This window comes from Rhamphochromis sp. 'chilingali', assembly GCF_963969265.1.
Source record: "Rhamphochromis sp. 'chilingali' genome assembly, chromosome: 6".
Lineage (NCBI taxonomy): Eukaryota > Metazoa > Chordata > Actinopteri > Cichliformes > Cichlidae > Rhamphochromis > Rhamphochromis sp. 'chilingali'.
Window position 1 is genome coordinate 18755730 of NC_137933.1, and position 17193 is coordinate 18772922.

The following is a 17193-nucleotide window of genomic DNA, read 5'->3' on the forward strand; positions in this document are numbered from 1 at the left end:
GGGGTGCTTTTATACTTTAAACACAGTTCATTTCATTTTGATATCTTAGGCCAAGAGAGATATATATTCTCCATCAGAACTGCATTACTATGATCACACTGGGAAATGAATTCCACCTAGAAAGCTTGATATGTAAAAAAAATAAGACATTATACTCTGCTGTATACGCTAAAAACGACCTTATTTAATGTATTTATCTATCTTTATCTACTTTTTGTTATTAATTAGGCTCTTCAGTATTTGAAATGTTAAACCCTCATCTCTTGGTGGTGCAGTGCAGCCGCTGGCCAGCAGGGGGATGAAGAGTCTACGCTCCCCTCCTCGGCTCATCTTTGGTTTCGCTTCAAACTTTGCCTGAAAGTTTTTTAGTGGGCGGAGACCTTCCGCTACACTTCATCCAATAAGCGGAACCTGTCAGTGATGGGCTCCGGGGTGGCAGGAGTACGGACGGTCCGGTGTTAAACTGGGTGTCAATTAGCGGAAGACTTTCACCGGTGAGCAGCCAAGCCACAGCGTAAGGTGACCAAACAGGCAGAAATTATTACTGTGCCTTTTCTTAAAGTATCACTTGGATGTGGGTGTGTGCTGATACTAATTGACCTTATTTGATAGGCTTGCAGCAGGTTCGTGGCTTCCGTGCTCCGTAATTAATGAATGTAACGAATTCTCGCCTCTTTTTGCCCTCTCGTTAGAGTTGTTCAGAAGACTAAGATGGAGTGGCGTCAGCAGACCAGTGTGAGCAGTGCAGACGCATTCAACGAGGCCAAACGCTGGATTGAGGTAGCTGCAGGTTCAGTTCTTCACTCTTTCCTCTCCCTTTATTTACTTCTAAGACGTGCTTCTCTTCACTTATTGCAGACAATTAATTACAAGCAATTAAGAAGGTTTGATGTCGCTTTATTTTAACCCGCTGTGAAGACAGGAAATCTAACGTTAACCAGAAGCAGCCATGCAAAAGCACCTGTGCATAATTTGTATCGTTGAAACTCACTATAAACTCATACACTTTTAAACTGACTGAGGCTCTGTGCTCTCAAACATCAAGTGTGGCATCTTTTGCATACTTAATCTTTCGTTTCAAAGGCAAAGTATGCTTTGATAAGACTCAGGGCTTTTTTATGACCCTTACCTATCTGAGAAGTCTGTTTGCTCAGAAAGTATTTGACTGCAGGTCTCTGGGCTTCAGAGGTAAATTCAAATACAGAAAAGGCATATAAATCGTTAATATTTAAAAGAAGCTGGAAAATAATAATGTGCACACTTTACTTGAGGTTTGTTTAGTATCAGTGTGCTGATATTATATAAGGCATGGGTTAAATTTGCTAAATGTAACACTTTGCATGCTACCCTGGCATGTGGTGTAGGCAGGCAGGCTTTGCCTTGCATGCATTGTGGAGGATGTGGTTTGAGTGTGGTGCATTTTCTAGGTTATTTCAGGCTGCTCCTGTCCAAACTAGAAACTGTGATCCTTAAATCATAACCGATGGCTACAACTTGTAGACGGTGAGCACTGGATGTCGACCAACTCTAAATGGGACCATTAATGTCACTTGTGTCCGAGCAGATCATTGTGAGAATTTTGTGCAGGGGTCTCTTGGCAGAAAGCCCGTGCCAGTTTTGCACGTCTATTTTCCTGCACTGACGGATGAAAGAACGGGTGAACCGTGATGAGGCATGTATGTGTTAGACGGGAGTATAGCGAGGCCTGCTGCTCGCAAACAAGTAAATGCACCGTTCCTTGAGCCAGATCACAATGGGAACGTGTTGGCACTAATATCTCCAGCTACAGGTTGGGGGATAATAAGCTTCCGTATATTCAAGCATCCAAACTGTTTTATCATTGGCACAGAACTGGCAGCAACATCATGTAAGTGTTTGCTGTACTCCAGGAGAAATTATAATGAATTGGGCTATTTGATATGACGTCATAGTTTCTTGGAGAAGCAGAAGATTCCCCCTCCTGCTGTCCAGCATGTATTCTCCTCATTTAGAGTAACACCATCATCCCTTCATTAATATGAAACATATTGACTGTAATTCAGGTTTTTTTTTTTTTTTTTTTTTTTTTTTTTTTTTTAACAAATCTTGTGTTTGACCAGTGAATATTTGGCATTTTTGAAAAATTCCTGCTTTATTTCCTGATAGCAACTTGCTGCGGATTAATTGGCGGATCATTGCAGCTCTTAATAATACATTATTTTAAAGACTACATGTAATGATGCTTGTTTTTCTCCCACCCGGGGTCATTTGATCCTTTTTTGGCTGGGAGACACTCTATTTAGACAAATGAAGCAATCTGGCGAGGTTTGCGAGTTGCACACGGATAAAATTCATTTAATTTGTGGTTTCTCGGGGACTGTTGTTCATTAAAATGACCACGTTACATGTTTGATGCTGTAGAACAGACAGCATGCCACGGCACAGCCGCATTGTGTGTTATTGTGTTAACCTTGCGCTGCATTGTTTGTCTGATTCCACTGAGACGCATTCGCTCTGTACCCAGCGCCCGATTCTACTAAAAATGAATTGTAATTGTGGATTCCTGGGGGGACTAATTAGTGAGAAGCATAGCCTTTTGGGGCCCCATGTTAGTTATGGAGCCGAACCTTAATAGTCCCATTTTTATGTCCTCATTACAAAACCCCGCTTGCCTTGTTCTTGCTCCTGCCATGTCAAATCATTTCCATAGGTTATGCTATATTTGTTGTTCAGAGCAAAAACAACTTTTGAGTGGTTGTGTGAATGCTTGTTTACATACATTTTATGGCTGCTTTTCTCTGTAGATGTATTGTAATTATTTGTTTTTATGTGGCAGCTGGAGAATATTTCAGCTGCTCTTACCCAAGTCACTTAATTTACTCTTATAGTTGACAGCAACAACTACAAGAGGTAGTGTGTATATTTTTGCCTTTTTAATTAACTTCAACTGAAACTATGGCTTCCTAATGTTTTTCGCATAGTTGTTTTTGACACCAAGTGGTGTGTATACACTCACTGGCCACTTTATTAACTACAACTTGCTATACTGGTATAACTTGCTTGCAAAATACTTAATTCTTCTTGGCATGGATTAAATAAGGAGCTGGAAACATCTCCCAGAGATTTTGCTCCGATCACACGGTTTCTTGATTGGACTCTGCTGTTCCTGCACATCCCAAACGTGCTCTAATGGTCTGAGATCTGGTAACTGCCAAGGTCATTTGAGTAAAGTGAGCTTATGATCATGTTAAATAAACCAGCTTGAGATGATTTGAGTTTTTGACATCGTGTTTTATCCTGCTGGAAGCAGCCATCAGATAATGGGCACATGATGGACACAAAGGGATGGACAATGGTCAGCAAGAATACTCAGGTAGGCTGTGGTGTTTGAATGATGTTCAACTGGTATCAAGCAGCCCAAAGTGTGCCAAGAAAATATCCCCCAAACCTTTAAACCATTACCACCAGCCTAAACTGTTAATACAAAGCATACCTTCTGCTTACCTTGATGGCGGTAGCCAGCAGTCATTTGAGAGACTGTTTCCATCCTATCGGCTTGAAGCAGTCGGGCCATCTCCAGCTGACCTGTGATATCAACAGGGTGTTTTTACCCAGAGATCTGCTGCTCAATGGAGATTTTGTTTTTCAGACCATTCTCTGTAAAGCATAGAGGTGCTTGTTCATTATTCATTATTTAGGCACCCATTAGTCGTTACCACAGCAACTGCTAATTCTTCCTGAGGTCCACCAGAAGATCTGGTGGGATTTTCCGCAGTTCTTGAAACACTCAGAGCTCCGTCTGGCTGCGTCAACCATGTCAGCTTTCTTACACATTCTGATGATTGGTTTGAACTTAAGTCTTCTTGACCTTGTCTGAATGCCTAAATGCACAGAGTTGCTGCCATGTGATTGGGTGATTAGAATGTTTGTGATAGCTAAAATAATGGGTGACTGTATAAAGGGCAAATATCATCTTTAATAGTTGAACTCTGCAAGCACTTTAACATACTTTAATCATTAATGTGCTGGTTTACACCAGTTTATACAGACAGTGGTGGATATATGGTGTTGGTGTCAGTACTGTAGAAGTATGTGGTACTATTTTAAGCATGTTGGAACCTTTTTAAAATGTAGCATGAATTATATACAGTCATACGTATTCATACAGTCATGCTTATTTCTGTTACTTACTGGATTTGAACACTTGTTCCAAACCTGAATGTCACTGCCTAATAGGCTGTGGGTCCATTGTGGGGTGCCAAAAAAGCTCTGATTGAGATTGACGTGAGCTGGAAAAGACCTCTGAAAGTGTGTCATCTAGCAGTAATCCATTAGCAGCGCATGTGAAGCTGAGCTGCCGTGAATCAAGCTTTTTCCAGTATATTTGGACTGGTGTGGTGCTTCTGGTCAAAACGACATACCAGTCGGTCCTGTGTGCCTTTTTTTTTTTTTTTTTTTTTTTTTTCTTTTTTCCAGTGTTTTCGGTCCATTTTATTGTTCATTCTTTCTAGTAAAGGGGCACTGCCAAAACAACAAAGCAACATTAAGCAAAGAAACGCAAATAATTGACTTTTTTTTTTCTCTCCTCCCCTCTTTAGGAAGTGACTGGAAAGTCGTTTGGATGCAGTGACTTCCGTGCCGCATTAGAGAACGGAGTCCTGCTTTGCAAGTAAGTAATGATGCTCAAACTTTAAGTGTTTTGCAGTTTTACTTTGGTCAAACTTTTATCTGTAAGAATTAATTTGAAAGATAATTATCATGCAGACCTATCATTAGTGAGTGTATGCAGGCTAATTTGCCAGCTTGCCTTCAGCAGCCTTGAAACAATTTTTTAAAAACAGTAGCATCCAAAACTACAGTCTGGAGGTTGCTGAGTATCTTTAAAAGTAAGCAAAGATAAACACTCATAAATTAACAAGTGCAGACGCACAAATCTGATGTTTGCTGGTTAACCCAGAAGTTGATTTTAGGATGATGGCTTAAAAAAGAAAAAGTTGTGGTTCTTTATCTAAAATGCCGTCTGCCAATGGAAGTCAAAATTAGGACTGTTTACCAGTTATCTTTTGTGGCTGGAATATTTTGTAATCTGTTTGCTAATTGTCTTCACTCGCAGCCTAATTAATCAGTTGAAACCCGGAATAATCAAGAGGGTGAACAGGCTGTCTACTCCAATCGCTGGTCTGGTGAGTTTACACTTCAGCTGTATGACGTCTGCATAATCAGAGTATGCAAGAAAACAAAAAAGACACCTGTTGGCCAGGAAGTGTTGAAACATTGTGTGGTTTCCTGTTGCAGGCACAAGGAGACAGTGTTGTTGTAGTCTGACTAAACATGAACGTGCATTTCAACCAACTGCAAAGTTTCAGCTTGTTTTTATTGGGCACTGATGCAAATGAAGATTTTTATTTTGGCTTCAGGCTGTTTCTCAATAGCTTCATACAAGTATAATTGCCAAAACAGCCCAAAGCAAGACCAGGAAAAGATCAATTTCAGGCTCCCAACAGGGCCCAATAGATGGAGCCCAGCGGTGGATGCACTGGTGGTGATGGCGGGGTGGGAGAGGGAGATGCAGCCGAGGTTCAGCTCTTACTTTCACAACCTAAAGAGCAATACTGGAGCTTTTGTTTGTTTTTAATCTGATAACTTCAAATTAAACAATTAAAAATCAACATCGACACTTATCGAGAAACTCTTTGAATAACACAATAAATATCCTCTGTCCGGCCTTTGAAGCTTTGGCATTATTTATAGTGAATTTTCAGTCTTTATTATATTTTGTTACATGGGAGTTGGAATTGTTACATGCTAAAATGCACAAATGGGGACAAAAACATTGATCATTATTTTAAATAAATTATGCAGTTTGTTTATTTACCAATAGAGGCTGCTAAATTATCCACCTCTGACTGTTTTAATATCATCAACATAATAATCATGTTTTCATATTTAGTTTGAGAAATGGTTGTAGTGATCTGTTGAAACGCGTGTAATCATACACAGAAACACGGTGTATATTAGGCAAAAACAGAGTCTGCACAATTCTAACATGCTTGAAAGATAATATTTGGTATGAGCACCTTTATTCTTGAGCATAGCCTGAGTGCTTTTAGGCAAACTTTTATTTGACTGGTCTTCAGGACTAGCTGTCCAGTCTTCTTGAAGTCTACCAAAATTCTTTGGATGTTGGCTGCCTTTTTGTTCTGTTGTGTCAAGATGCTCTCAAACTGCTTCAGTAATGATTTCTGTTTCCAGAAAGAGAGCTAACTTTACCTGAGTCGATTACTGTATATAAAGTCTGTGAACTTAACTTGGCAGCGAGCAGGTTTTCTTCAACAAACTGAGTTTCTCTCTGACTCCTAACCTCCTGCTGCACATGAACCTGCTGTGTGACACCCCAGTTCATTTCCTCATTTATGAAGTCACAAAGCTCAAAGTGCAGTAAGCCAATCTGCTGAAGTTTACGTTTTTACAAACACTGAGGCTCAGTTCGATGTTAGTGTCCTATTTTTGTGTTTAACATGAGCGCTTTTCATGTGTTAATGTGTAAGGGTGGAGAATGTGATTACCTTGCATATTTATCAGCTCAGAATAAAATCTATATAATCCGCCTTTGTAGCTCCAACTCTGTGCCATCAGGCTGTCAGCCAGTCACAACACAATGCAAACACTTACTATACGTTACACACTGATCAATGGTAAATCATTTCTCGTATTCTAAGTGGTCACACTCAAGCAGTCAGATGTCTCACATTTGGATCTTGGAGATGATTCGAGTATGAAATTCAGGTTGAAATTACTTTAAAATCTGAAAACGGCTCTAAATGTATTTGTAGATGGTTTGTTCTGAACATTTCATCTTAACATGTCAAACACTTGAAAAAGGAACAAATTTAGAGTACTGGTCTCGATGTATGTTTCTCCCCTGAAATATCTTTAAATCAGTTGGTGGGTCAACCCAGAACCAAAGGGTTTATAGGGTCTTGCCTGCCAGGACAGATCCAAAAAATGATAAAGATCACAGATTCAGACTGGACCAGGCCTGAACTGAGATATTTATGTGTTTGCCTTTTGTGATCCTTTATATTTAAGACTTGGAAAACTGCAGTTTTGTGCCTCCTACATTTTGTCGCTGTGAGATTATTACTGAATGATTAGAATTTAAAAATTAGGTGTAAAATTACAGTCCAATGAATGTGCATTTCTCAGACCCTGCTGTAGACAAACATTTTCAAATTGCCTTGTGGTGCAAGAAAGGTACAAGACCTGAACTGAAAATGAGTGGAAAGAAAACCTTTGAAAGACAGGAAAACAAGAACTTTACAAGTGACAAAGTCCTGGAAGTAAAATGTAAAGAAATGAGTGGTTTCTCAATACTTTGAACCGTACTGAACTACTTCAAAAATGATAATGGTGACCTTTAGGAGTAGCTGTACTAACACTGACAGACGACTAGATAGGATATGTTAAGCTAATCTAAATAGATCTGTTTGCAGCTCTAGAGTTGTGCTTTGCTGTAATCCTGCCTGCTGTAGTGGTTGAACAGAGCAAGTATGATTTCTAAACAAATGGGTTACTTATTAGATAAATATCTACTGAGTGTTTCTTGACAGATGAATAGATGATTAATGATGAATCAGAATTGATTGTAGGTTGTACTCCAAGCTGTTCTCACTTGGAGAATCGTTTGGATGAGGTGGATTTTAACTGTTTGAGGCTGGAGTTGGTCATTACTAGTTTATCAGAACAAACATCAACTGTTTCTCTAGTTTTTCATGTTGGTTTTTTTTTTTTTTTTTTTTTTTTCCCCCTCATCTGTTCTGATATTTCAGGATAATGTGAATGTTTTCCTGAAAGCCTGCGAGAAACTGGGACTAAATGAATCCCAGCTGTTTCATCCAGGTGACCTGCAGGACATCTCCACTCGTGTGACACTCAGGTGAAGTTGCATGAACACATACCGCTGCACCTGGACCTTTAACTCTAACTTTATTGCAATTGCACAGTGATACTTTGTACAATAGTACAGTGAAATAGTTGTACGGTCCCACATCGGTGCTATAAAAGCAAGAAAATCAAAAGAAATGGCATATACAGAATAAAATAAAAAATACAGTATGAGCAGAACCACTGTGTACTGGCAAAATACACGAGGGCCTAATGTTTTCTGCGTAGGTTATAGTTACCACTGACTGAGTTTTCAGTGTGTGTATTTAAAAAGATAAAAGTGAACGTGCTGCTTTGCATTAATAAATGTCTGCACTTTCACTAACAAGCTGCTCCTTTATATGAGCTGATGGCCTGTTCTCCATAAAACCTGATAAGTTGCTGATTAGTGAGGATTGCAAATGAGAAGGCTTAAGATGTCACTAACTTTTTTTCCTTCACAGTTATCTCATTCACCAGGACTTTTCAGTGACGCAATCGAAATGTAAATTGTAGCAGCAGATGTTTGGCTCTTTTGTTTAAGTACTTATTTCTGTCTTGAAATTTTATTTTAGGCGTGACGAAGGCAACAGACGACTCAAAAATGTAAGTCGTTATTCTCTTGTTGGGGTGTCTTTTCCTTTCTGGGTAAATGAGTTGGATATAAAGCCATAAAGGGAGCAGTATCCATCAATATATTAGCTTGAACTACTGATGCTGAAGACTTGTCCAGAAGTATGACAAATAAGGTGGCCTTGAGGAGGGGCTGCTGAGCTTGCTGAGGTTGAGGCAAATCCCAGGAGCCTGGTGTTAAAGCCCTCATAGAGTTTAGAGTGATGGAAATATAAGAATACATAAGTGGCAGAGGCCGTCTGGAAACTCCCATCTTAACTGCCTCAAGTCTGTGTGTGGAACTGAGTGATGCACATGGACGTGTGAAGCCTCATTTAAATCGCACAGTAGCTGTGAACTTTAACCCCGGACGGAGGGTGTTTTGTTTTTTCCTCCAGACTACAGTCACTGATGTAGCCTTCTTTTTATTTCTGTGTTTTTAGTTAATTATTCTTTCAAATGAACCACTTGGGGTGAATTTGGGCCAATTGGAACGGTTTACCAAAACAATGCAGCACACCAGCATGAACTGTTGCACTCCATTTAAGATAAAAATGTTAATAAAATACAATACAAAATACACTTGGTCTTTTATATAATCCATCAGATCTTTTCTTTAAAGTTCTCATTTTGTTTTTGTGAGTACATTCAAAAAAATTGTATGACTTAAGAAAAATATTTAAATAATATTTATTTAGATGAGATTCAGATTTGTGATAAATTAGCCCGATTCAAGGATTTCTCTTGCAGAATAATGTTAACATCAGGGTTTATGTACATTAGGGTAGTTTTTTTTTTTTTTTTTTTTATTAATCCAACCTTCTGTTAATTTTCATCTGTTCCCCTTTTTATAAGGACTTTTTGAAAAGCCAAGAGTAATTATGGGTTTCTTGCTTTATTAAATAAAATGGAATCATGCATGGCTAATATAGGATTAACCTGTGATCTGTTGCAAGCAGTGAAGTAATTTCCTTGGCATGAGAGAGAACTGGAGAGAAAGAAACACATTTTATCCTAATTAAGTTTGACATAAGCCCCGAATGCTTGTTTACGCTCTGCTTGTACAAATTAGGGGAAAATAAAACTAATTGCAGCTATAATGGCGCCAACAGTCTAATATGACAAACAGAAATGCTTACTTTTGAAAAAGGGATTATTATAGTGAGTCGTGGAACATCGTTTTACTTGGAAAATCGAAGTAGCTTGGTTGGTGCACCTTGATGCTGACACTGATGGCTGAAATTCAGAAGTGAAACTAGTGATTTCTTCAAAGGAAAAATTGATTCTTACACATGGCAAAAAAAACTGAATGCAGTTCAGAGGTGCATATTTCAATTCTTCATTTTCCTCCTCTTCATTATCATCATCTTTTTCTTCCTCTCACTGCACTGCTTTAAAGAAATAAAGGCACATTCGATCATCAGAGTTTTGAGCAAAGTCAAATTTCAGCTAGGAAGCATAAACTATCATCAAACAGGTTCAGGCAACAACAAGAGAACCAATTAACCGGGAGTGGTGTTACAGGTGGGGGCTATAGACCACTGCTCGCTGCGTTTATCCCTCCTGACTGAGTTTCCTGTAGTTTAGCTCTCTGCTAGTGTCCTTGACATTACTGGTAGCCCACGATGGACCTGCAGCTCATTCAGGCTGTGCTGTCACAAGAAGGTTTGCTGTTTTTTAACAGTGTGGAGGAGATCACAGGAGACGGGTGGTTTTTCACCAGGAGAGCTAGACGGGGCCATAGAAGGGCATCAATCCAAGTTGCTTTATGTGAGGAGGAAGAAATTGCAGAAAATGACAGCTAGCGGGCAGCTCATGTGCACGTTTCTGACCAAACTGTCAGAATTGGACTCCATCAGAATGGCATGAGGGCCTGATGGTAGGACCTGAACTGGCAGTTCTTTCAGTGGCATCCCCTTTTACATTTGCTACAGCATCACCGGACTCTTCCACGTGGTTCAGAAGAGAGGGGTCTTAACAACACTTGGAAATAGAGCAGGGCGATATGGCCAAAAATATTTATCACGATATATATTTGAAAATTTGCGATAACGATATAACTGACGATATAATTGATGCGAGACAAAATACAACTCCACAACATTACTAGCGCAAAAAGACAACCTTCCATTTATTTTCACTTAAACAAGAAGCTGGTTTTTATGTACATTAAAGCTTTATAAAAATGTAACAGTGCAAATGCAAATTCCTTGCTGAAAGTTTAACCAAAAGGCATTTCCAGTAGAAATGGGCTGACATATCCTGAGCATAACCATGTATAATATCCACTGAAGTTAAAAAGAGGTGCTTTGCAACATTAAACTGCAGTGTGCAGTACGTATTTTTCGGACCATAAGGTGCACGGGATTATAAGGCACATTAAGCGAAACAAAGCAGTCAGATAAATCAAACTTTATTAAACTCATTCTTCTTGCTTCCTCCACTTCTGTACCTTTGATTCATTAATGTTGAATTCTCTGGCAGCTGCTCTATTCCCATGTTGTTGCAGTATATTAATGACTAACCTCGTATTGTGGATGGATTATCTCAGTTGTTCTCCTGACTGAAGTTTGGTCCGTTTACAGCATCCTGCTATGCGATTGCATTTGTCTCTAACTATCAGGAACCTTAACGTTAACTTTTATAAGTGGAAAAGTGTTAGTGTTCGTCCTCCAGCTTCACTGTTTATGTTATGCCAACATAGCTGTGTCGCTAGCGATCACGTAGCACATCATTATATACCAGCTAGCCCAACTTCAGTAACCCTAAAAACGTCACTGCTGTTTAGTTTCCTGTCTTCATTTATGTTGGAAGTGATAGCAGAGCTGTACGTTTGAATTTTTTCAGAAATCTCTCAGTCAGAACATGCAATATCATGCTTAGGTAACTAGCGAAACTAGCGAGCTAACTTCCGCTAGCTTCCTGCTAACTTCTAACTCCGTTAAATGTAATAAATTTAGTTTTCATGGATGCCTGGAAGTTAAACTTCATAGCTACACCTGATAAAGCAGCAATGCTGATCGTTTTATTAAAGATGAAAGAATTTAGACAGTTTTTAACTCTCAGTGATGCTGCAGTGTTCGTTTGACCTGAAACATACGGAGTTTAGGACCCAGATTACTCCCAGATTTAAGAGCATCTTACTCCAACAAATACGACAATAACGACAGCCGCTTGCATGTTCTGCAAAAAAATGTGCTTTGTCGTGTATCTGACGGACAAACACCAAACCAGTTCCACATCACTGAAGTTGCACCATTTTACAAACCAATTCTGGTTCATCTGTTTCACTCAACAATCGGCCATGTACGTATGAAAACAAAGGCACTGCGCATGCGCGTTTTACTCACATTCTATCGCGATTTTTCATTTTCCTATCGTTGCCTAACATTATACCGGTATTACCGTGAACGGTATAATATGGCCCAGCCCTATTGGGAAAGTTGTCTTGTTGGTGTTGTTGTATCTGTAGTACGCCTGTTGTTCTCTTAATTTGTTTTGAGCAGTGTGGTGTCTTTTCTTTCTTTCTTTTTTTTTTTTCCCCTTTAAGTAAGGAAGTAGGTTGGTGTGTTTGGTCATATTTGTAATTCTGTCTATTCTTTCTCAGGTTCTGATAACAATTTACTGGTTGGGTCGCAAGGCTCACCTGGACACATTGTACAATGGCCCTCAGCTTAATTTGAAGGCTTTTGAGGGCCTGTTGGGGCTGGCCTTGTCCAAGGTAATTTTTTATTTTTCTCTTTAAGTATTTAAAGATTGTATTACTTTATTTTTATACTTCTGTTAACCCTTCCTACTCCAGGCTCTAGATGAGGGTGGTGTACCTGTGAAAGACAGCAGCGATAGTTTGTGCCAAAATCCAGAAGAGGAATGTCAGTACAAAAATTACAGGCGAGGCAACTCTGCAGACAGCACCGACTCCTTTAACTCCCAGGCCCTGCACCCGAATGTTGAAGGTACATTTGTGATACAATGACTGGGGTGTGAAGGAATCTGTTTCGTTTCTGCTAAATATTTTGACACAGCACTGCAATTTGTGGAAAGATTATGGAGATTATAGCTGATGACGGCATTTTTTTTCCCCCTTTATTGCTGTCTTTTGTTTTTGAAATGTAACTCTGCTCATTAATTTTACACTAACTGCTTTTGAAACTTTTGCAAAAGTGAAACTTTTTTTTTTTTTTTTTATCCTTGTAAGATCAGCCTGAAACTGCTAAAGTGACAGAAATGTACCCCAAAAATGTGTTTTCACAAACTTATAATAACACATTTTTGGGGGATTCCATGTTAATACTGTTAATCGATGTCATTTTGGTGGATCAGCAAAGTTCTGACCTGCTGCTCTTTTATTCAAGTTTTTTTTTTTTTTTTTTTTTGGTCTGCAAGTGTTATGTCAGGCTCAGTGCATGTCAGTGATGGATTCTGCACTCTGGTGTGATAACTGTGTGTGTGTGATGGGAGAGGTTAAATACTTGCCCTGATACTCCCTAAAGGCTTGACTGTGTGACGGCTCAGTCATCCAGGAAAGGTTTTTTTTCTGATGTATAACCTTCCTTGTATTTTGATGAGGTTTAGTTCAGCTTTTGTCTTTCATACATGTTTTATTTTCCCCCATTTAAATGTATATTTTTGGGGTAATTTTTGTGTCTCTGTGATATCTAGGTTTTGGAGGCGACGCAGAAGCTGAGCAGGTATTCAAGATGGAAAACAAGCAGGTGACAGCTCATCAAAACAAAGGCTATGTCCCACTACTCAGACGAAAACAAGGACCAGAGGAGAATGGAAGTGGCTTCGCGAGTCAGTTTACCAGGTGCTCCAGACGTTTCTGTGACCAAATAAAAATTCCTCACAAACTGCTGCCTAACTTACCCGTAGGCGACCTTTCAAAAAATAGCTTTTATATTTCTAACTTCTTGCTTATTTTATGTGTGATATGAAGACGAGTGCATAATGTAAATGATTAAAAGAATAACATACTGCTGTCTTTATATGAAGCTGGAGTTCGGATTCCTTAAATATGAGCCCGAGTTCAGTCAGTGGAATACAGTTGGGTTGTTTTTCTCTCAGGCTCGGTTTGGATTGAATTTCACACTTGTCAGAACTGTTAAAGGCTGCTTGGTTTCCGACAGTTTGGAGTTTCTAATTTGCAGCTGAGTGCTTTTTCCTTCGCACTAAACCCTAATCCAAATCAATTAACAATATGAACAATGTCTGCATCCATTCATGGGCACAGCCATCACAAGTAGTCACTTTGGTATGACACAAACAAGGTGGTTATTGTTTTCAAGGTATTTAAGCTGTTCTTTGCCTGCTAGACTTGTTTAAAACGTCACTGTCAAGACTAATTGCCTATTTTATTTTTTTTAAGTGTCTGTTACAACTTAAATTATTCTTCTAAGGATTATTTTTGAGCTTGGATATTGTCACTTTTTAAAATTCCTTGTCAGTAAAGATCAGCTGGGTTCTCGAGTTTCACACTTGCTAGTGATTTTACTCACTTATCTTTTTAATGAACAAAGTGTAGCAGTGGCTGAGTGCTCGTGTGAGATGAGCACCAGACTTGGTAACACGTCACCACAAAGGGTCAGTTGGCAAGTGAACCTCTGCGTTCTCATGATAGCAGTTCCCAAACTATCAACACGGGTCATTTGCTATAAATTCTGATCCGATTTTTCTATGAGTAAATTACATTTTGTAGTCTTTGACAAGAGTGTTGGTTTAAATCATTGATGTGCAGTGACTTTTACAGAAGGGCAAGCAGAGATGTCATACATGTTAATCTGAAAGTGCTGGTGGAGCCAGCACCTGTTCAGTTTGCCTGTTTTATTAAATCAGACATGGCAGGAGCCATGTTCCCCCTCCATTAGCATTGCATTGCTTGCTAAAGAAGTGATTAAAATGATCTTTTATTGGATGCTGGTCAAGGGTATCAGTAAGAGAGAATTTATCATAAGTGCTTGTTTACTTGCTAATGCTAGCTGTTTCCACACAACAGGCAAATGGTAGCTGATCTCAAAAGCAACGAAAGCAGAGCCGCAGGCAGCTTGTCCTCAATTTGCAAAAAACAAGAAAAAGCTGCTTGTTTCCCTGCTCAGTCCACTGTTAACAGGACACAGACACACCCATAGACTAAAGACATGTTATAGATTTCATGGAAATTGAAGGCAAGTGGAGTTGTTCCCCCTCCAGATACTTTAGCCAACTGTGGCGACAAGATGGCAGTAATGTAAAGATGGAAGCAACTGGATGAAAGGTTTTGACAGAGTGCTGCTTGAGGTAAAAGGAGATTGCTTTCACTTGGTTTTAACTGATGCGTGGTGTTTTTGTTAGAACTCACAGGGAAAGCACAGTTTGCTTTGCTTGCCCTGATGGAACCTCTGTGCTTGAAACTATGTTCTTGTGCTAATTCATAGACTTGCCCTCTGTATTCTGCATTTGAAAGGCTCAGTTGTAGCACTTGGGTTATCACCATGTTGGCTATTAAAAGCCATGGTTGTCTATAAAGCGTATAGTTTATGGATGTTTTATACATGCATCACACAGCCTCAGCTAATAGGTACGAAGTAACTGACAAAAGTTTGCTTTATAGCATCCACTCTTTGAGAAGTTTTGAAACTAAGTTTTGAGGAGTGAAATTCTCCAAACTGGTTGACTTGTTTTTAATAAGACCTCCACAGTACAGTTGTCACAAAGGGAGACATCCTCTATAAAGGCCTACTCTGTTTATTAAGGCTGTCTTTAAAAAATAAAAAAAAAATGCTTTGTATCTTATTTTATTTAACATAAGCAATACCCTAAAATAAGCTAATAGGCCTCTCTGGCTTTTTATTAGCACTGTTTTTGTGGCATATTTAAGCTTAGGGTTTAAAATCTCACAATCTAACTACAGCACATGTGCTCACAGTTTGCCAGACACCAAAAGTTTGAATGCTTCAAAAAAGAATCACTAAAGCTGATGAAGATTTGAATGGGTACATGAAGCTGAAGATCAGGAATTTTTCATAGCGAGCGAATGGTTTAGTTTAGGTTTGTCTCCATTTATGTCCATAGTGATAGCAGAGCCATATGTTTTAGTTTTCCAGAAATCTCACAGTGAGAACGCAGGATATCATCTTTACATGGAAACTAGGAAGCTAACTTCAAACTCCATTAAATGTCATGAATCCACTCTGATACTTACTTTGAAACTGAGCGAATTTAGGACATCTTTAAGTCTCAGTGGTGCTGCAGTGTTTGAGCTTAGGAACCAAGAAGAGTTTTGTCACTGAAAAGAGCGAAATCGCTAATGACGTCAGACTTGAGAGGTCGATGGGCACGGACCCATCTTTGGAGTCAGGCTCACTCCAGGAACTGTAGTGTTAAACATTATTTTTGACTCCACGGGTTGTTGCTTGTGCCAGTCTTTTTTTTTTTTTTTTTTTTTTTTTTTTTTCCCCTGAAACTAAATATGGATGCAAATGCTCTGCTTTACTATTTACTTGGCCACAATAAAAAGCATGTTCACTGCATGAACAATGAAAGTAATTTTGTAAATCTAACAATATCCTCAAGAACTAAAGAGTGATTTGCTTTTAGGCATTAATCAAATGTCTGCTTGGTAAAATTTGGAGCCGCTTCCATTCAAGCTCATTCCAGCTGATTTATCTATGATCACTATTGGCTGTGGCTAAACGTAGATTTGGATATATCACTGTTTACTGCAGCACTGCAGATGCCCCTCCGTCTCCTCAATGCCACTTCACTATCTGTTCTCCTGAGTGTGCCACTGAAGAGCTTTTCCTGCAAGCTCTGTGTGAGGAAGACTCGGAGGGTGATTATACTGAGGCAGACCCAGTGCTAGACGACTTGCATTTTAGACGAATGCAGCAGACACTTCATCAGACATCTGCCAATCTGCATTATGACCGCTTCTTACCCCAATATTGGACACCTGAAGAGGAGGTTCGTGTACGCAGGATCTACCTTGGCTCCCAAAGACGTCCCTGGTATCATAAAATGCAGCGCCTGAGGTCTGTCTCTTTTTATCATTCAAAGCAGTGTTAACAAAGAAATATGCTTAAAACTAATACAAAACAATGGTAGAATTGCAGTATTGTACTACTTAAAGCTGGAAATAATTCATGGATTGCTTTGCAAAGCAGAAATAAAATAATGGCTGCCTTTACTGGCTTGAGCTTAGTTTTTACTTACATTAAACTCTAACATGAAGATGTGATGCTAAAATAACCAAAAGTGTGACGCAGTGGTGGATTTATATGGCAGCTGTAGCAAACTAAATATTAGTTTGCTAATCCCGTTTTTAATCCTTCATTGTAAGACCTGTGTCTATAAGGTCTGCTGCTAATTGTGTTGCACACATTTCATATATTTGCTGTTCTTTTCTTTGACTGTAGCCGTAAAGCCTTGGCTTTTGCAGAAGAGTTTGACGTTGACTTCGTATCTGGAGAGCCCCAGAAGCCTGAACACAAGCCTGAACTTTTGCAGCTGTCTTGAAGAGCCGTACATAACAAGCACACGATCATAACAATCCTAACCACAAACTGGATTGAAGCCTTTCCACACATTTACAAATATCCAGCTAATGAGAAGATGTTAAAACATGCACAGTTTTTCTCATTTATTGTATGAAATTATCAAGATCATTGTTTTGGTTTTTTTAAAACCACCCAAATGTTGTAT

General features: G+C 39.1%; 1 protein-coding gene across 2 annotated transcripts in view; it reads left to right on the plus strand.

The window, feature by feature from the left end:
* The first annotated feature begins 384 nt into the window (after positions 1-384).
* The window catches only part of LOC308397908 (LIM domain only protein 7-like), a 32784-nt gene continuing 15975 nt past the window's right edge, over positions 385-17193 (plus strand). The window contains exons 1-9 of one of the 2 annotated variants that reach the window (XM_080884163.1): positions 385-519; positions 693-780; positions 4578-4648; positions 5093-5162; positions 7809-7915; positions 8478-8508; positions 12122-12235; positions 12317-12470; positions 13177-13324. In XM_080884163.1, the coding sequence (XP_080740289.1) occupies positions 712-780; positions 4578-4648; positions 5093-5162; positions 7809-7915; positions 8478-8508; positions 12122-12235; positions 12317-12470; positions 13177-13324 (764 nt within the window). In that variant the 5' untranslated portion in view covers positions 385-519; positions 693-711. The remainder of the gene's footprint in view (positions 520-692; positions 781-4577; positions 4649-5092; positions 5163-7808; positions 7916-8477; positions 8509-12121; positions 12236-12316; positions 12471-13176; positions 13325-17193) is intronic. The other variant, XM_080884162.1, reaches the window with a different exon arrangement.